Genomic DNA, 21,932 nt, shown 5'->3' on the forward strand with positions numbered 1-21,932 from the left:
ACGTTCTTGCGAAAATCAATCGAGCGAAGGTTTTAGGAATCTTGCGCTGATCTGCCATTTGTCGTTCTCACTTTTCTGAAATGCAAAACTACTGATATACAATGGAACCGAAAAATTTCATCATTTTCACACGCTTAATGGAACGAGTTCGCCAGTTGTAACTGTTTGATTGACAAAGCTGTGAAAGCGTCGGGGATGTTCCACATCCAAAACCAATTCAGGTTCGACGCTGATTAGATACATGTCACTGCGGCGGTATGGTATTGCCTGTGAACTAGACGGGATTAGTTCAAATGCAATAACACTGTGTATCCTTGACGCTGCAAAGACGTTAGCGAAAAATATTGCGACGGCTGAATCCGAACAATCTATGGTTCATAACAGTGTATCCGCATTCATTACAGCATTAGTACAAGTACTTGAAACTGCGGCACCGTGACTTTTCATATGTCCGCCTTCGGGACAGATTTTCCCTCAAAATTTTACGATTCGTCTCTATTGTACCGCTTATGCCAAGCCATTCTATGACTGTGGTGAAAGTTAACTCCCCCATTAAAAAACGCGACATAGAGTTAACAAGAAAATGGCGACCACTTTAATTTTCTGAATTTGAGATACTTTGATTTTTTAACCCTAAAAATATTTGCACGACGACCTCTGATGCTATTCTTAACAATGGAAAACAGCAGTTAAAAGTTCCATACAGCAAGTGACAAGCAAATTTTTGAACTTTTTCGATGAACTTATCAGACGAAGGTCAAGTCGCCAAGGTCATTCCTTCTTTCAAGCTGAGCTCTGCAATCGACTGTATACGCCGTGCGGCGCCTGCCCGTCGCTCAATCAAAAGTGTTTTGTACAGGCTGAGGACAGACATGAAAAAAGGTAGAAATTGTGAATCAACGGCGTCAATAAATGAAACCCACTCGGAAGAATCTCCATCATCAAAAACCAAGTATGTGTAAACACCCCATCATATTCACAGTATACGTACAAATATGTCAAATTACACGCCTTCGGGTATGTACATGTGACAGTGTAATCATCAAATATGAAAACATTCGCCCGATAAACTAGAGATTTTCCAAAGTTGTGCCCTAGATGTTAGAATTTTTTGAAGACAAATGCAATATTTGCAATCTTAAGTTTAAATTGTGTCACTTGTCCCTCAATCCAATCAACTTTGTATATTCATGGCCGTGCCTATAGCTGCACAATATGCGGATCGACAATTTCGCCTCAATGGTTATAAAATGTGCCGAGGCATCTTCATTCCACGCGTCCTTGACTGTGATTGTGTATTTGAGGGTCAAAGGTCAACAAAGTATACCTATAAAATGTCACCGACGAAATGAAGCCATTTCGACAACCTTTTGTTTGAATAGACTCAGCCTAGACGCATTAGTGACTCAATTAATGCAAAACTTTTAATGTAAATTCTACAATGCTCGCTAAAAGCCTATTCTGGTAATGCGTCTGCCCTGGTTTGTTCGATCTGACCCTGTCTGGGGTTTTCCCTAAAATGGTCTTTTCTGCGCCTCGCTGTTAAAATAATACGCCTAATTTCCTTTATTAAAGAGTAAGTTTACATGCTGCAAGTTACCCCTTCACTTTAAAAGAACAAATGCGCAAACACAAACGAAATGGCCGATTACATTTATGTTACTCAACAAAATGTTTGAAGAGATGTTCCTCATTTGTCCCTAAACGATGTTACTGTGAAACAACGGCGGTTTACAGATTCATTACTTCTCCTTTCTAAAGACTTCTAAAATTAATTTCTACCGATTTAGGACAGAAAAATCATTGCAATCAGACCCGAGTAGCGATGAGAACAAGTCTACCACTGAAATTTGCTTGCAATGAGAAGAAATATAACAATTATTATAGAACGACAATATTATCTTTGATTTGGTTAAATTAATTTAGTTTAAAAGTGACAGGATAGCCCTTGGTGGCGCTTCCTACATCATCTATGTGTACGATTTAAGCCAAAGTGTGTGTGTGTGTGTGTGTGTGAGTGAGTGTCCATAATAATGTTTGTATGTATATATATATATATATATATATATATATATATATATATATATATATATATATTGCATTGTAAACACTGACGAAATAACAAGAGAGTCCAGTTGTTCAATATGAGGGCGTACATGTAGTTTACGACGTTTATTCGGCCCGTGGTCTCCATGAATTGTATTAGCGCCCTCCCGAGAACTCTGCACAAATTCCCGTACCTGTGCGACGATGGTTGTCATGTTGCTCACGGACACCCTTGTATAAATGTCAGTCTTATTTCTGCGCATGTTATGATGAACTTCAAGTACGCTATCGTAAGTTTTGCGTCTACCAGCCTTTAAAATTGACATACCGTGTTGACAAAACATGAAAGTGTTGGTTTCTACAGAACAGAAATACTAAAAGATTGTGTCAAATGTCGAAGTGTGTGCATCTGTAAATTATTTGCATCAACTCATTAAAGTAGTGTGTATGTTTCATATAAAGCCTTTATCGCTAATATTAAAGCACAAAGCAATCTAATACTTTCAATAGCAGTATAACTATATATTAGATTGAAGGCTTTCTCTATGGACGGTCCATCTTGTCCCTTTTACATGCATTTCGTTTGAATCGGCTTACACTAAATTACCCATTTGTCGATCTACTGTCCAACACGAGGGTACCCCCTCGTAAAAATCATAATCTTCAACAGGATGCATTCTTGTGCAGGTCGAAAAATACCTCACATTTTAAAACTGAGAAAAAAAAACACGTTCTTCTCGACTATTTGTACGAGTATACTGAGAGAACGCTTCCATATACAATATCACAACGTTATTCACAAACAAAATGCCATAAGTGAACTCGTACCGAAGATTTCTAGAAATTCGAATACGAGTTATGTTTATCCAAAGTAAAAGCAGCATATCGGGTGATTTGATGGTCCATAGTAGTGATAGAACAAGACCGCCTCAGAAGCAAACAATTGTTGAATCCCTTACGCATGGCCATTAGAGTAGTTCAAGAAAGTGGGACTGTCGGCTACGTCAATTTTCTTATAAGTAAAAATTGACACCTTCGAGATAGTAGTTTCTTGAACTGAAGTGATGTAATTGATAATCGGGGACAGGAGAATTTAATTTGCGATAAACCTAAATTCGCTAAAACGTTTGGGGTTCTTTGGGTGGAGGTCTCACTTTTTCAACCATCTTCATTTTTGCTTAAGAAGTACAATCGTCTCGTTTTATATATGCACCACATATTGCATTTGCTTTGTTTGTTAGCAGGTAAAAGGAAAAAACAGATTTCTTACTTGACCTTAATGGCACTACAATATACAGTGAACTCGTGACTCGCCGTTTACGTTTGAACTTGTAGTTATATATTTAAGAGAACTAGATTTTCTGCTGCATTATTGTTGCGTCGTACTCCCCTTTTATGTGGTCGTTTTCGGGGCATAGCATACTTGAGGTTCTTCCAGAACTTCTCCGTCTTACCGCCCTCTCCCGGCCAAGAGATGTAAGAGATCTCCCTGAGCAGACTTTTAAGGTTAGCATCCATATCTTCCACTGGTGAGATATCTTCAAACATGATGGGGATTATTCTACTTTTCTTCTTCAACATTTCTTCCTGGGCTTTCAGAAATTCATAGCGACACCACTCACTCTCGACAAATCGTGGCGACAGGATCAGTATCGTACGACGGCTTAAGTCAACAGCTTGCTCGATATTCTTGTATATATCTGCGAGGAGAATGTGATATATCAAGTTGTTTCTGCCAAGAGGCTGTGGGTAATCGACTCTTCAGATGGATAAAGATAATGGAGTTATATTATCACATACATGTAGGCCTTGAGAAGGTTCTCCGAATTCGAAATTCTATGGTCAGAGATAACGCAATGAACAGGATTGACTCGCGCTAACAAGTTTTGGGGTGGGCGATGGTATGTGTGATTTTATTTCTATAAATTTCCTTGAATCAGTACTTCAAAGATACTTGAGTACCTATCGACAATTTGAAGAGAACTCTTTTCTGGTATTTTTCATCGACTTGGAAGACTTGGGACATCTTTTGAAAAATCCGAGGAAAATAAGACCCCTGTAGTGCATCAATATTTTCGAAATCGAGAAGAGTATCATCAATGATGCATTTAGAGGTATAAAGTCGTCGGAACTGCGCTCAAAGGTCGTATGGGACCCACACGACCAATGTAAACACTGTATCCAAAGTACGATGGTGATTGATGAAAGTTAAACATGTCTGTCATAATCTATATCGTATAATTTAAAATGTTGCAGCATGGCGGCAGTTCATTACCTATGCCTGGGAGGAAGTTTCTGTGATGTTCACACAGGATGTATTTCCCTCCTTTCTCCAGCTCGGGTATAAGAACGTGTCGGGCGAATTTCTCGTCCTCTGATTCGCCCTCACAGCTACCACAATACGATACAAAGGCGTCAAAGGTCTTCCCATCTGTTGAGATTAAACATACTTCACCTTATTCCATACTAATGCAATGTAATGCCATTCAGATTAAATGCGATAATCAACCTAGTTACAGTGTCGATAAATGAAGCAAAGGCATCTTCATCAAGGTCGATGATTTTTTTTCGGATTAATATCATTGTCTTAGAGAATTTGTGTATTAAAGTTGGTCCTCACAAACCAATGCGGCCTTGTTTGGCAATGTTGAGGATTTCTTTGTAAAATTTCTGCTTAATACAGTTTTAATCGACAGCCTGAGTAGTTAATTAGACAGACTGCATCAATGATTATATGGATCTTTGCATGACGCAGAATTCGGTATTGGGACACATACAAAAAAAACCACATACTACATACAATAAATAAATAAACAGTGAACAACGTTTATGACAACACGGACCATTTTCCTCGTAACCTCCGAAATGCCACACCAACCGACGCTGAATTCTGTAGCGATGGCGATATGTAAGTACTGGTGCTACTACCACTAGTACTGCACCAATGACTGCGATAAGAATTGCCTCGAAAATCGTGACTTTTGAGTCTGGAACGAATGAAAGGAGACGGTTTTCTTGTCACTCAGAGTCACCACTTCGATTTTCATTAACCTGTGAAGGTTTGATTTGGAGCTTATATAGTAATTCCATCTGCTATCTAAGTATAGTATAAATATGAAACTTCTTCTTATTTTTGATAAAATAAAAAGATTTAAAAGATATATCTTAGTAACATGCATACCACTAGTATATCATCCATGTTTCAATCTAAATCCCGAGGTGTGAATATGTTTCACGTATGTATGTATGTATGTATGTATGTATGTATGTATGTATGTATGTATGTATGTATGTATGTATGTATGTATGTATGTATGTATGTATGTATGTATGTATGTATGTATGTATGTATGTATGTGTTTATGTTTCTATGTATGTACGTATGTAGTTACTGTATGTAGGTACCGTAGGTAGGTAGGCACTGTGGTTGGTAGGTGGGTATGAGATATCTATCTATCTATCTATCTATCTATCTATCTATCTATCTATCTATCTATCTATCTATCTATCTATCTATCTACCTACCTACCTACCTACCTACCTACCTACCTACCTACCTACCTACCTACCTACCTACCTACCTACCTGTCTATCTGTCTACCTCTCCATATATTAAGGGAATTCGAAGAATTTCACATGTAAGATAAATGGGTGAGGTAGATGTACAGGGAGGCAGATATCTGGTTAGTACAGGTAATCAAGCATTTATACATATGCACGTTCCTTCTAGCCATGTCTCCATATCCCTCCATTATCCCTAGTAAGTCTTCCCTCCAAAACTCTACCTATGCACACATACACTCATACATCTATCGATTCCAAGGGATTAAGTGAGGTTTTACAATTACCTTTATCGACCTTAACAGACACTGTTCCAAAGCCTGTACCGATGTCATTTGTGACCCAACATACAACACTGATTGCAGAATCTTGCCCTTTTACTCCATAAAGTTCTAGCGAGGCGTCGTGTTGCCGCACCACCGGTACATGATCTACTTCCCAGTGGTATGTACAGTTGCCCGGGTTTGCGTCGATGTTGCAGTAGAATGTGATGTCATCGCCATCTTTCGGCGCCAGAGGCAGGTAAGTTGTGGTTACGCGTGGGCTATCTGTAATTGTCACGTGGTTTACACCGTTGATTAACTCTCACCAGAACGGAAAAAAGTTATTTAGGTTTTTATCAGTGTCAGTTGTATAGCAGTTTAAGGTGTCACCACACTTTCTTGACTTCGCGACAGGCTTTGCAAGTCTTGAGTCGGGGAGCCAGCTCATGGCTACACGACCCTATGTTTCGATACGACTGATTGTATTTGAACGACATTTTCTATCGGGAGATCTACCCCACATCAGTATCAGTATACTACGGTACTTCATTTTAAACTGAACTGCTGGAGACTAAACTGAACTATGATTTTAAATATATATAATCATAATACTGAATATATTACATGCATATTGACATTGCAAAGAAATCCTAAATTTCTGAGTTAGAATTTTTAAAATGTATTAAGGAATGCAGATTATTTTCATTTGATGAACAAAAGTTGTGAAACTTGAATCAAGTGATCGGAAGCCAGTCGAAAAAATTTCTTCCAAGATACAGATTTTAGGAATACCAAGAAAAGGTAGACTTACAAAATGTTGGCAAAACGACAGATTTATTTTATAGATAATATTAGACACAATTATTACAAATTAAAATCGTTAAGCTCGTGCTCATGAAGAGAAAAGAAAATGTGGTTATAATTTGGTCGACAACATACAATCTAGGAAGGTGAACTCTGTGCACAGGGTATTTCATATCTGTGATTCTGAGAGGGAAATCGTGTACGTTAAAGTTTATTGTTGCAAATAAATGTACAGGACAAAACCCACTGCAGCCAGCTGAGAGTGCTTTGCGAAAATAAGAGTAATTTTTCCTTCACATAACTTTGAATGCGTCTTAGCCTTCCTTAACAACCAAACTACAGGACGATTTTCATCGTAAAATAACGATTCGATGAATACAACTCACAAATCATAGAATCCTAAATGGGACCTTCTGTCTGCTTCTTTTTCAGTGATCATAAAGGCAAGCTGACTAGCACAAAGGTGAACAAGACGTCATTATTATGCACCCTTATGCAAATCAGCTATGTCAGCACAAGGCAAATTCTAAAAAGTGTACAGATTTCACATAGCTGTGCAGAATATTAATTACATCTCATACTCACATTTAATGTCTACAAGTGTTACGGACGTTCTGTCGCAGTACCCTAAAACATCGTTCCATGATTCGCATGTTATGTTTTTTCCGACGTCTTCGTAACTCAAAAACACTGTTAAGACGCTGACGGCGTTTATGCGATTCCTGGTACCAACTTCAAGCTTGGTGGAAACATTTCCAGTCAACAATGCGCCATTCTTGTACCAGCGAATGCTGGCCGGTGGCTGACCATTGTTCGCCCGACAAGTGACTCTTACTGGCGCATCGGCCAGAAAACTCAAGCTTGTAAAATCGTATGCTTCCTCTATGAACGGCAGGTCAGCTTTTTCTGGAAGTCCAAAATATATTAATGGCCATAGAGGGCGTGCGCGTAGACCGAGAAAAAAATTCTTAGGATCTCGGGATAATGAGATTACAGAAACAAACCTAAATCATCTCGTTTTCTATAATGTAATTATTTTATTCTCGATAACTTTGTTTTAAAACTAAACTAAACGATCTCGAGATATTTTTGTTATTTGTGTTTCGAGCACGTCCCTAATGGGCTTTCATTGAAACAAAGGGTTGTCGATTCTGAGTTTTTTTGTCACGTATACACTGTCGAGGCGAAAGGCATTAACTTAGCCTTGCAAACAAATCGTAAGTACATGTCCGTGTACGGTGTAGTTGGATTCGTTCTTGGTCTGGAAATATGTTGCTCATGTGCAATGCATCATATGTGCAACTCTGACACGATCAACACCTCCATACGTCCGAATATATGAAATGTGCATGCTAATTGACCAACAATTTTCTCACCTATAACTGTCAGCTGAGCAGAGTTTGAACTAATGCCTTTCTGGCCAAATGCCGGTCCAACTTCACAGTGATATTCACGATCGTCTTCAGTATTAACGTTTCCGATGTTCAAATTGTAAATTCCCTGTACACCGACACTGTCGACGGTAAAGCGTGTCTTTGCCCAGTCGGCGACGATGAAGTCCTCGACAGCCAAAAGGGTATCACCGTCTGCAAACCAACGACGTTGCCCAACTCCGTTAACTACCGCACATTGTAACGTGATGTTGCTGCCCGCTGTAACGGTCACATCGACCGGTTCTGCTTTGAAGCGCTGTTCACCTGTAAATTGCATATATAAACTTCCTTTGTTGGAGAAGACACAGTACCCTAAGTAAATCACAAACAAGGATAAATTTGACTAATTTCTCATAATCGGGTCAATTTGTTTCGTTAAATCTTCAGCGAAAGTTAATAGACAAATGCCAAAGCATACATCGATGATTACAACATACAACAGGCGACATGCCGATACCAAGATTTAGCAAAATAGTATAAAAGAAGAAATCACTGCCATAATCAAGTATTGGTAGAAGCAAAAACTTCGTATGCCTCTCTTGCGTAAGGTATATACATGTACTCTAACCTGTTATCGTTAGGTTGAACGTTGCAGTGAACTCCCTTCCATCAGGGTGTACGGCATTGCACGTGTACAGACCCTCGTCGTCATATTGGATTCTCACGATGTCTAGTGTCAAAGTACTTCTGTCATGGAAAAGCCGTAGTAATCAATCTTTCAATCAATCAATCAATCAATCAATCTAGTCGATCAAACAACTAATCCATCAATCCATCAATCAATCGATTAATGTGTCTTCATTGCTGAGTAAATTTCGTTAACATTGTATTATAAATGAGTGCACGGTGACACAATAACAGCGATGAACTTGGAAGGACCTATACAAGTGAAGAACGTGAAATAAGATGTAGAAATGAGGGTCATTTCCACCGTTGCTTGTTCTTTGCCGTTCTCATTCGGAGCTACGTAGTCGCCTCGCAACATCTGACCCACTGGCACAGGACATCGATGGCTTTCAAGTATCACGCTTTGCAGGGGCCAATCACGTTGCTTTTTTTAAATACAGCGCTGCAATTCATAATAAGTGGCGGTTTTAGGCCTCGTTCCGATTGGTCAGCTGTTCTAGTATAGCTTTGCAGGAGCCAATCACGTTGCGTTTTTAAATATTACAACGCTGCAATTCATACCGAGTGGCGGTTGTAGCCCTCTTTCCGATCGGTCTATTGTTGTAGCCGATGCGCGAGATTTGAACGCGATACCGTTTGACAGTATAGTGCGGTCAGATATACTGTGGCGACTTGCAGTGGGAAACGGCAAAGAACACGCAACGGTGAAAATGAGCCCATTTTTACATCTGATTTCAATCAGGTTCAGTCAGATGCACTGTCAGTGTATATGAGAGTAACTTTAATTGAGCAATGTGTCAACTAAGCAAATTTGAAATGTTAGAGTAGGAAAGCCATTTCTCCATAAAAAAAACAATTATTATTCACCTTTTTCAACTTTTATCGTATGGCAACAATTTGATTCTTTCAGAAGTCAACCTAGATAAACATAAATACATTCTTGTGCTACATGAGATTATACGCAATATTAAAAACTAAATTCCGAATCTCTGATATAGCAAAGAGGAAACGTTTTATTACCCAATATGTCCAACAGTGTATCTTTCCGTTGATGTGATGATTTCTCCATGTCTGGTCAAGGTCATGATCATCTGTTGAGTCACTCCATATGCTTTACAGGTCAGAGTGACATTTCTGGTTAAAAACACTTTCTCTGGAGGTTGGACATACTCTAACAAAGGGTCAGCTGCAAGGTGAAGATCAATGGTACGACTTGATGTACAAGCAAGGTATACAGTTTGTGATACAAGTAACTCATGTCATCTAATGTTTTGTTGTCAACAGAGGGCCATGTTCAAACTGGAAAGTCCAGCACGAAAATGGAGCCGTGGGGGGAGTAGGTTGATTGGAGCGGACAACATGCCCATGTGAGCAACTGGTAATTGCTCGCAATATCCCCTGAATTTCAGAGTATTCCTCATACTCATGTGTACAGCTCTGGGCGTACAGTTCTTGTGAATTAGAAAGCTCCTCGACCTTAATTTTAATGCTTCTAAACTCTAGTCTCGAAGCATTAGACGTACTTAGCGGAAATGAAATTATGGTCCCCTTGTAAATGTCCAAGGATGATTTATATTAGTCAAAGAAGTATGAATACCGACATAGTGTTTGCGGCTCCGTCGAATTGTAAAATCCCCTTTAATCCCAAAATAATAATAACCACTCATTAAAATGTAAACATTACATTGAAACCCCTCGCTTGTAGTTACATGTACATTTTCGTGACGTTCTCAATGTTTTGTGATTCACTATTACTTTCAGGGATACTTGACACCCTGAGAAAATTCTTAATTTCGCTAATGTTTTGGGGGGAATTTATCGGATCAAGATGTCTATCTCAACGAGAGGTCAAGTCTTCTCCAGCTTTTATTGATAACAACATAGCAGTATCTTGGAACTAATTTGGGATAATTGGATGGTGAGGCGATGTAGGTTTAATTGCAAATATAAGTTTATCTGCTTTTCTTTTTTAAGTTATACACTTGTTTTTATGAGTAATTTTGTAATATTGCAACATTCAGCTATAGCGAACCTTACACTTTTGAGAAATTTGAAAAATATGAATATCCAATTATCCCAAATTAGTTCCAATCGTGTTGTATATGATTTCCTCTCAGATTTACAGTCACGTTCAAGAAAACAAAGCATTGTTCACATTGCGTGTTCCAATCAATGAATAAGGATAAAAATCCAGCCAAATCTACACGTCTCCCCGTCGTATAGGTGTCAAATCTTACAATGCAATTACAATTTAAGAGAGAAGTACAATACTTCTTGACCCTCCATTTCGTTGCCATGATTGACGATTCAAAATTAATGAAATGCCTTTTGGGGGATTTTCACAAAAGCCTGATTGTTTAATAAATCGTTGATGTTAGAACTTTACGCACGTGTACCACAATCAATCCCCGTCCAACCTTTCTGACAGTAGCAAGCTCCGTTGAAATCATGGCACAGGCCACCATTGGCGCAGTTGCAGTCGTGACTACATTGACCACCATATTTATTTAGCGGACACCCTAGAAGGAGAAGAGATTTCAAAGCCATGTGTTAAAACCTTGATTGATTGATAAAACCTAGCTAAAAACATGCGCAAGCATATGTATAAGTACGATTGTCTGTTTTCTAACTTTGAAGTACGAATCAGGGACACCTTCGCTGATATTTCCTGCTATTCATCTTCACTTAATAGACTTTAATTATTGTATGTATACTAACAATTCTACCTAATAGGTACCTTGATCTATAATATACTATTACAAGTGGGCATATTACTGACGAAACTTGTTTATATGGAGCAGTTGTTTGCCCAGAATCAAAACAAATACATTAATATTTGATAAGTAAGATAATTTTTGAGACATTCAGGTACCTGAGCGGTTGTATTTTTTGCGTTATTTTTGCTTTGATCTTGTCGACCTGAACTTGAAGTAATGAAACTCTTTGACAATGACGTTCGCCTGTTTAATATTTGTGTTGGCCACATATCCAGAATGAAGTAGAGTAAAAACTCGTTTCTGCATAAGAGGAATAGATTTCGCCCTTGCACCGATAAATCACCAACAGAAATGTAATTCATTTTCTTTGCATTAAGCAAAGGCAACCGTGCAAAATTACCATTTGTGATCGACGACTCGATCATTACCTTTTAAATCAATGACAACCTTGATGTTCACACCAGATATTAAACTGTCAAAGTATTCGGGAGAGCAGGTAAACATAAGGCCGCTCGTGAAGGTCTCGAAATTGGCTCGGGCAAGCAAGCCATAACTTAACCACCGCGTCGGTATCTGATGGTGTACTGTAACTACATTTCCAATAAAAACAAAACGAAATAAAACAAATATATGAACATTTAATCCAGATTAAATCTTGCATTAGCACAACCTCGCACACTCTCAGTTTTGTCCGTCCATATTTGTTTCTCGCTGTAACGTTGGCATCATTATTTTTGTCTGTCTTTCTCTATGCCTGCAATAGCTCTTGTCTACCTGTCTCTCTGTCTCTCTGTCTCTCTGTCTATTTGGAGGTAGGTAAGTGATTAGGTATACACTGGCAGGTAGGGTTATGCATAAACGTATTCTCGTTCCTGTATCTGTATCTATGTGATATGATAGTCTTTCGAAATATCTCTGTATTCTCTCCACGCCACTCTCCAATTCTATGATAAAGTCTGGCTATCTGCCTCCTTTATCACAAAAGCACAGAGACGCAAAAGCCTTTGAAAATGTAAGAACATGCTCTGAGTTGCAAGCAACAGCTATATGCAAGCCCCCTCGATCTGGGCTTCCTGGAAGAAGAATGACAAACAAACCCACCAATGCTCTTATCGTTTTCATCACCGACTCTCAGGAGGTCCACTCGTCCTTCCTTGACTTGACACACCAGCCCGATGTCTCCATGATCGACAAAGCCAGCGGCATCGTTCCAAATGGCATGGAAGTAAATTTCAACAGAACCTGTGATGGAATTATAATAATCAAATTATCATACCGGAACCGTAACTGCTAGTTTCCGCCCTCACAAGTTTGTTCATGGAAACTTTCTGATATACTCTTAAATAATATCAACTTAACATCAGGTGTTCATGCAAGTTTTTAGAAGAGAGATTTTAATAAACTTAAAGTATCAGTTTTCACAGATCAGTCCGCACAAAAAGACAATTCGTTAAATCGACACATCTGTGCCCGAGGTGCATTCTGGCAATCGAAACTTCGACCAGTAAACAAAGTATACTCACAGTGGTCGCCAGTGTACACTATGATTTCACGGTCATTGAGAAGGTCATTCTTAAACCGCATTGAAGGAGCACTAACGTCCATTGATACGACATGCTTATTCTACAAGAGAGAAAATCATAGTGCAATAGAGAAGGCTGTCTCAAGGCATGCTGTGATAACAAATGATTTCTCAGTTTGAACGTTGTCGACATGCGTACAAACTGTTAATACCAATGTACACTGAGCTAGATACCCTCACTCTAAATGCATGTGGTTCTGAATCGAACGGGAAATCTGCTTTTTCTTGCATGAATGGACATCATGGGCATCGCAATTGCAAGCAAGAGGCAAACATGACGTCAGGTGCTCCTCAGATGCAAACGGTTATACATTTATACCAGATCGTTTGAAGAAACCATTATCGAGGTGTATATAAAATTATCACGGGCTTTTATTTTTTTTCCTCAGCGTGTAATGAAAGGTTCAAAACGATTAATTAATAATCAATGCCCGCACGGTCGACTGGTGACTCTTCTCGCATGAATGCTTCATGCACTAATGAATACCTATCATCGGAATGTCATGCTGCGAGTACAGTAACTTTACCAGTATTTATACTTTGCAGAAGTATTAAGGAAAACTCGGGTTTAATGATGACATCATTTAATTCAAACTTATTCATATGTTTTGAAAAGGTGCGCTATTATACAAGCTTAGGATATATAAAATAATACAGTAGTCACGGCATAATATACAAAGCAAGATCCGAGGTACATGAATATTCCACATTGATTAAGGGTTATTAGCATAGAATTTTAATACCGAAACAATGCTCATTAATGTAATCTGCATATTTGAATATCATTATACCTCGCATCTTGTACTAATAGCGGCATAATGCTCGATTTGTTCAGATACACAGTTCTCGGTAGTGAAGAAAACATGTGTAGTATCCTGAGATAAATTCAAGTCGCACTGACAAGAATGATTGGCCGTGCGGCATTATAAAAGTCACATTTTAAAGGACTCCGCCTCCTTACTGACCTTTGACCCGGCTGATACAAATCTTTCACCTTCGGTTCTGTTTTTGTAACATGACCAATCGAACCCGGCTGAGCAAGCCTGGCCGACGAAGACGCAGCTGAAAATGGTTGTAACTGTTAAGACACGGAGACTGGTCATCCTCGGCGTTCTTCCATAAGTCAATACATAAGCATATATATCTCTGATGAAATAAAGGAAAAAATCCGTGTTTCAATTCAATGCACCCATTAACGGATTTTCATTCATTGAATAAAGATTTAAAGAAAGTTTACAATAAAATACAAACACTGGCCATTGAAATATGACAGTGTCACAAACTTTAACAAAACCGTGAGGGTTGTAAAATTATCGCCAAAACACGGGAAGAGAATAAAAGCAAAGGTTCACTTTCATGTCTAAAGCTGTAACTAAGATATGCTGGGACCGATTTGTTTCAAAAATGGTACATGGTCCCGCCACAAACGGTCATGAAATGAGCGAATTACCCGACTGAAACGATGCACGTTTCGCTAGAGTCGGCTGATGATGATGTCACACCCGCTGAAGTGTCCTGTTCAAGCGTACTAAAGTATGGCTATTAGCTCGATTTTTATCAGCCTAGAAAAAAAAAAAATATATATATAACCGTACTCTCTGTGCCCAAGTTCAGAGGTTGCCATAAAGCCATTATGGTGATAACCGGGAGGGCACATTGTATACATTTTGTGTATATATATATATATATATATATATATATATATATATATATATATATATATATATATATATATATATATATATATATATATATATTATTGATTTTTAATTAACATATAATTTAATTTTTTCATTATTTCATTTCATTCTTTTAATTATGAATTATTTTTGTATTTTTGAACCATTTGAAACTTATAATTTAATATCAAGATTATTTATTAAAAGTTTGCTTCAAACTTGTCGATTATGTCACAAAGTCAATAGTAAATTAATGAAAATCTAATGTCTGTACGTGGATATTGTTCAGTTTTTGAGATAGAGTTGTCAGCAGCTAAGTTGGTCTCATGGTACAGTCTGTCTGACATGTAAATTTCCTTTAGCAAGGACACTGAAAAAAGAAGAATCTTTTTTCGCCAACACAGGGCTGGTGTAATTTTCTCAGTTTCCTTGGAAATGTTGTTGCGGAATTTGGGTCAATGACCTGTTAAATGGCTCTTAGTCCGCTGGCTCAGAAAATGTCAGTTTTTCCTGAATCTCAGTTTGGGAAACCCTGTATTCAAGAGCACAATAAGATCTGTCTGCTCCATATCAGGTGGGACCTAGATCACAAGGTAAAACTTGTGATATCCCGACTAAGCCTGACTTTTACGGACTTCTGGACCTGTGCGTCGTGAACATCGTGTTAAAAGTTGTGCTGAGCTAAACTTTTGTCTAACCGTTGTTTCTCTTTTATTTCGGTTCAAACATGTTCCACGATGTGTGCCAACATCTCGTCTTAGCCTCCGTTGGATAGTAAACACCTATTGCCTGGTCATGAGGGCTATAGCGCCCGTCTATTACCCCGAGGGGCCGTGTGTTACCAGAAAAACATCGCTATTCCCCGAGGCCGTAGGCCGAGGGGTATAGCGATGTGTTTCTGGTAACACACGGCCACGAGGGGTAATAGACGTGCGCTACAGCCCGAATAAAGACCAGGCTATAGGTGTTTTATAACACACCACATGCTCATGCTGTATTGTTATATAGTTTATAATGTGTTTTGATATTTTGCACCGCAACAATCCATTGTGACAAGTTTACTGTGCGAGGTTTCCACAGCGGTTTCAGTTATAGGTGGTACCAATTTTTTTCAAAAAATATTCTAAGCATACCTAGCGACATCATTAGTTGTACTTTAATCTTTTCCGTCAATTAGCTGTTCAAGTTCCTACGCTGTTAGAATGTTGGAAAATGTTGGAAAATCCGTTTCAGAGAATGTGTCGTCACCTATCCCGGACGCACATCACGTTCTAGTCACCCGCCATTGTTGCAAAGCTGCAGACGACACTACGGTCACGTGACCGGGCACTTTTCCAAATTTGGTCAGAACTATTTCCCTAGGGAAATAGCTTTTCAAAAAATACCCTCTGACGTCACTTTTGTCGATCCGGTGGGGACTAGACGTATCTATTTTCTCGTCACGTGACGTATTCTGGCGAATCGCGACACGGAATGGTTGTTCAGTGAGCGTATTTCGCGAGCACGCTGTTCGGAGTCGTGACTTGGACTAGCCAACAATCTCTGACCCAGTACGCGTTCTGTCGTCGTGCACAAAGTATATCATACAGAACTACAGTCGGTGACTGTCCGGTCCATCGCTTATACTCGGTCGCGCCACAATCACGTTACCATTAATTAGTTCAGCCTCTCTAAATGTTGGCATTTTAGGCCTAATTTCAAATAATCCGTTAAAAGATTGTATATGGCTGTCAACTTTTATTGACAAAATTACAAAATTGCTATCTCATGTGTTGAAAAGAGATTGCGTTCTCATTATTCGATGCGGAAAATAAGGAAGTCACATTCATCAAAACAATACTGTCAGAATTTTATTACATACAGAAGAAACTTGATTCAGTTCAATAAGCGATTTCAGTGTGAAAACATCAAGGAGAATTGCGGGCAGCATCACTTGCTGTGCATAGGTAATACAAAAAATCGAATATGCAAATTTCAAGACTGTTTTACTGAGTCAAACGAGAATAGCAGACAATAACGGTTCAGTTTTACATTTTGTTTCATTTTCTTTGATGTTATTTGATGAGGGTACCCTGGTAAGCGCTAAAAGGAGTTTATCTCCCCAGGACCCTAAAACCCTAAAACTTGAACATATTAATACATACAAAATTCATTTAATTTAGAAAAAATTACCGTAACCATATAAACACAAATCTGCAAAAGACAATTTTAAAATTCTGCTCAATAATTTCATAAAAAAACCAAGTGTCTCGAATAATTAAATTTGATGTTCATCTAACTATATACAATAGCGGCCTGTATTGGCCATGGAATAAATATTACAACATTCAATTTGACTTCGGGTACATGTAGGCCATTTCAGAGGTAGCTATGGTCACTCGGCTATACACATCGGTTGAGTCGTTCAAACCTTTAGTAATTTACAATGGTATGTTAGGCTTGAAGGATTGAACTCACAGCACATAATTTTGTATATTATCATACAAGGAAATGTTATAGCAGTATGCGCAAATCTGCAAAACTAAGATAAGAGTCCATCGAAATACCCACTGCGAGTTTCTGTAATTTGAGCCAGTTCCTATGCACTACTATTAAGGTCCAAATGAGGAAGAGCATAGGAGCACACAATAAGTTCGCTTTTTGCCCAAGGACACCCAACGTTTTATACAACCAAGGAATGATTTGCTCCAATAGGCCTTTTGTACACATGGATTCGAGCTTAGACTTCCCGTTCAAGCGTTGATAACGTGACAGATGGCGACCGGAAGTGACGAAACCCTGAAGAAATTTTGAGACGTGTCCAAAATTTTGAAACGTGTCCAACTAAGTGACCTTTACTCTCTTCCGTATGTCTTGAAATAATCTTTATTATCATAAATTATAAATTAAGAACAGCGATCTTGCTACAAATTTCGGTGATAATTTCAGGATCTTGGGACATAGCGGATGTAGTCCAATAGTTTTAACTGTTTTAACTTTAACATTTTTCGCGGCCGCAAAATTTTAAACTGAATTAATAAAGTCTGCAGCAAAGTGATTTGCTACATCTTTGCATGAAAAGTGTATTGAATGAGCCGGCCACTGCAATTTCATCTTTCGTACCAGATCCCCGTCATTTCAATGAAGAGGGAAACGTGTCTGATCTGTAGTTTGACTCACTAGATCAGAAGTATTTACATTATTTTCCCCTCTTCGTAAACTGTAATATTAATCACTGGCCATTAGAAAACCATTTTATCGACTGCATGTCCCTGTAGTTTATATTTCGTTACAGTTATTTATTCGTCGAATCTACCTCTATTGTGACATGTGTTTGAGATATCATCAGACGACAGTTCTTGTTGCAGAGTCTCTAACACGTTCGCACACGAAGAAGAGTGATTATTCAACATACACAACAAACATCCCTTGCAACCTGCTGAACGATCATCTTTGTCGTCAAGTATGGTAATGGGAACCTTTGGCTCGGATATTTAATTTTAATTGAAGTGTCTTTTTGGGCTATACTTATTTTCCCTAACTGTTGTTGTAAGGAATTGTCACTCACTCCTATACAGATCTAATGTTGATGCTACAAACATGATAAGCATTACATACATACATACATACATACATACATACATACATACATACATACATACATACATACATACATACAGACAGACAGACAGACAGACAGACAGACAGACAGACAGAGAGACAGACAGACAGACACACAACACACACACATACATACATACATACATACATACATACATACATACATACATACATACATACATACATACATACATACATACATACATACATACATACATACATACATACATACATACATACATACATACATGGTCTTACAGTTTATATGCCAAATTATCAGTTAGGCTGCGTTCAAAACAATTGCTGAGGGAGGGGACTGGAGGAATTCATGGGGGATTCGAAAATTCTCGGGGTAGCCGAGGGGGGACTTGAAAGTTTTGCTTTGCCTATAGGAGGACCTGAAAATATTTTGGTTCCCAACATTTTGATGTCGTCAAAAGGTTCTAATGTTAGCAATAACTAAACAAAATTTAAAAGGCTTTTGGTGAATTTTATGACTTTAATCTCAAAAAAATCTAAAAATGTATGAATGCCACTAATTTTTTTGTAAAAACAACAAGTTTGCCTTGTAATTGGGCAGGAGCTGCAACTGTTGATTATTAATCAATATTTCTGCGCAATGTATCAAATACAGTTTCTATGTGTCTCTCTACAGCATGCTGAAAAACACAATATTCAGTTTGTCAACAAAACCCGTATGTCCTAATATTGGTGATAGTTGAATTAAAGTTCAGACTAAAAGTTATTTGTCAATGATACAAATGCGGGGTATATACAACATATTCACAGGCTGGGTTTGCAAGCTGAATACTGGACAGTTCAACACGCTAGAACAAGAACGCAGTTGTATAAATTGAACAAAAATATTGTCAAAATGCAAAGTTAATACAGCTACTGCCCTGATACTGCCTACGGGCAGTGTAACTGTCACTCCACACCGGCAGTGACAGTGATACATGTAACTCTGACTCTTATGTAGTTTAGGAAGAGTTTGGGTCATAGGACAATCAATTGACAGTGAAACATACAATGAACTTGTACACAAGATCAGGCCAGAGAGCAACACATAGAAGACTAGGAGACTTAACAGTACCATGGATTTTTGAATTTCGACATATGAGAAATCGAGAATAATCAATTTTTAGAGAAAAAATGGGGTCACCATGCTTGATTTCATACAAATGTACGATGAAAAGTCGGAGATTTTTCAAATCACTTAAAATCAATATATAAAACCGTACATTTAAAGTTCATGCAGAGAATGAAATTTTCTCATCTCATCGTACAATAACACAAAAGTAAACTTTTGAACATTAAGACTCTAATTTAAATGAAAAAACGTGTGACTAAATGGAATTATTTATTTTTTACCAAATTAACCATTATTACACCCAAAATTTGTGAGGTTAAAACATTAATTTGATAGGATATTTAAACCTTCCAGTATTGTCAATTTTGTAAAACATTTATAAGTAGCATCTAAGTTGCATATGTCTTGTACTTTTGCAAAAAAAAATATATTTTATCGGTAGGTCACTGTTCTCAGTTTTTCACACTTTGGTAAAATATAGACAGGAATTCACCATTTGCTTAATCCCCCATGATTGTCATTTTGTGTGCTGTTCAGCTGGTGCCATTCACCTGGCCAGAGTTTAATAAATTCAAGTCGGCTTAGACTGATAAATCCAAAAAGTCTAATGATGCATATAAAAATGGATCAATTTAAGAACTTCCTTAGGAATATATCTATGGCTCTACTATGCTGAAAAGAGGTAGTGTCGAACATTAGCGTGTAGAAGTATGCAATACATAATTATTTTTACTCTGTATGCATTCCTAATAAATATGCGGCTATATGATAATTGGTGGGGGACTTGAAAATTTTTGATCATATAGACGGGGGGACTTGAAAATTTTTCAGGGTGTTGAGGGGGATCTGAGAAAAAAATAAGATTTCAATCGCAATTCCTCCAGCCCCACCCCTAACCATTTTTCTGAACGCGGCCTTAGTCGAGAAATAACGTTTATCGCATTTGAAAAGATCTAGTGCGGCTATACGGAAGTCTTATCGTTGACCTTCGTCCATGCAGCTCATAAGAAGTCCTCACGATTAATCTCTTCCTTATTAATGGCATACATTTTCAACTGATACCCCACATTCTGAATTCCGCAAAGATGTATGAAAAATTGTGGCCTATGCGAGAAAAAAGACCATGTGAATTGGGGAATGTCACCTTAACCATAAAGTCCCACACAGTCCATTAGAATCGTCTAAGTCTGATCTTGTGTTAGGTATCCTGACCTTTAGGTAGTAAAGGCCTCGAAAGTGAAAGACTTACACTTTTTCTCGATTAAACCTTCAACCACTCTCATAAAAAAACAAGAATAACATATAAGGTTTGGAAGTAGTGAAACACATTATAACTGAACATTACCGGTATTTGAAATAATCGGCTGAACCCCCACCGTCATTGGAAAGAATGGCCCAATAACCGAGCTAAGTTGTTGCAATTTTTCTAACCGCGACCCCCCCCCCCATCCACCCACCCAACATACACACACGCTGTAAACTTCATGATTCACGTGAACACACATACTTTATCAAAAAATAATAAAAACAAGAATAGTTACAGCTATTCTATCACTTACCTTGAGATGCGAGTCTGATGCCTGCTACGCCACTTGCAGAATTCTGCAGAAAATGAAATTCATTATTAATGAGCTGGCTATATGATAATAGGTGGGCCCGCCTACTGTTCATTCAAATTTAGATATAACCTATAATCACCGTCACCATACGGTTCCGTGCTATTATTTACAAAGTGTATGGACAGCGCGGCCTCTGTGCAAGTTTGTCATAATTTTGGGCTTTGTCCAGGAATCGAATATAACTTGTACGTCTCACTGCTCCGTCGAAGTTGCGTGACGCAGAGTAAACAGAATTCTTTCAGGTGAAAAATTGTTCAATTCATGAAAGGTAAGTCTACTGCTATGTATAAGCTGTGGATACTTAGGAATGGCCCATATGATATCCTAGGGGAAGGGGGCTTGGTAGATTTAGTGGGAAAAATTCCAGGGACTTGCATCTTTAAAGAAATCGAGCCATAGATGGCAGGACAAATTAAAAAGATTCCAAGCAGACATGAGGAAACAGATGTAAACCAACAATTACCCCTTCTGTCATTTTTATTGTTTTTGGTGTGCCTATCATAATATTTGATTTCGTTTCATTCAACAGACCCTCAGGCTATTGCTATAACTATTGTAACCTATACTTTTACATAATACATTTACTTAGTTTCAAATTCAATTTGACATTTTACTGGTTGTAGTTATTTTGTTCTACAGTACTACAGTTTCTTACTCCCACGGGTATCTCGGAAAACTCACTATTCTGCTTCTCCGAACGGCCGACGCCGTATGTTTGACGTCTGAAGCCCTCTGTAGTTCTTGACAATTGCGGGCCAGGCTTATTATGATTTGTCAACAAAATTGTGTCGCTAAAACAAAGTTTTCTCACACCATATCCATAATGAATTTTAAGAAATTTAAAACAACTTCAGTCTTAAAAGCGGGAAGTTCACCAAGGCTGATTTTTACATATGTGCTAGCTTTTGGTC

General features: G+C 38.2%; 1 protein-coding gene across 1 annotated transcript; it reads right to left on the reverse strand.

The window, feature by feature from the left end:
* Positions 1–2,487: 2,487 nt before the first annotated feature.
* Positions 2,488–21,005, reverse strand: LOC139130978 (uncharacterized). The gene is made up of 14 exons (XM_070696851.1): positions 20,962–21,005; positions 13,999–14,179; positions 12,975–13,074; positions 12,553–12,693; positions 11,880–12,041; positions 11,125–11,253; positions 9,755–9,920; positions 8,676–8,794; positions 8,051–8,371; positions 7,260–7,580; positions 5,895–6,155; positions 4,890–5,033; positions 4,322–4,477; positions 2,488–3,746 (listed from the first exon to the last, which is right to left on the reverse strand). Exons 2-14 carry the CDS (start codon positions 14,134–14,136, stop codon positions 3,382–3,384), a joined length of 2,523 nt encoding a protein of 840 aa, XP_070552952.1. The 5' UTR covers positions 14,137–14,179; positions 20,962–21,005; the 3' UTR covers positions 2,488–3,381.
* Positions 21,006–21,932: the final 927 nt, after the last annotated feature.

The sequence above is a fragment of the Ptychodera flava genome, chromosome 4 (assembly GCF_041260155.1).
Source record: "Ptychodera flava strain L36383 chromosome 4, AS_Pfla_20210202, whole genome shotgun sequence".
NCBI lineage: Eukaryota > Metazoa > Hemichordata > Enteropneusta > Ptychoderidae > Ptychodera > Ptychodera flava.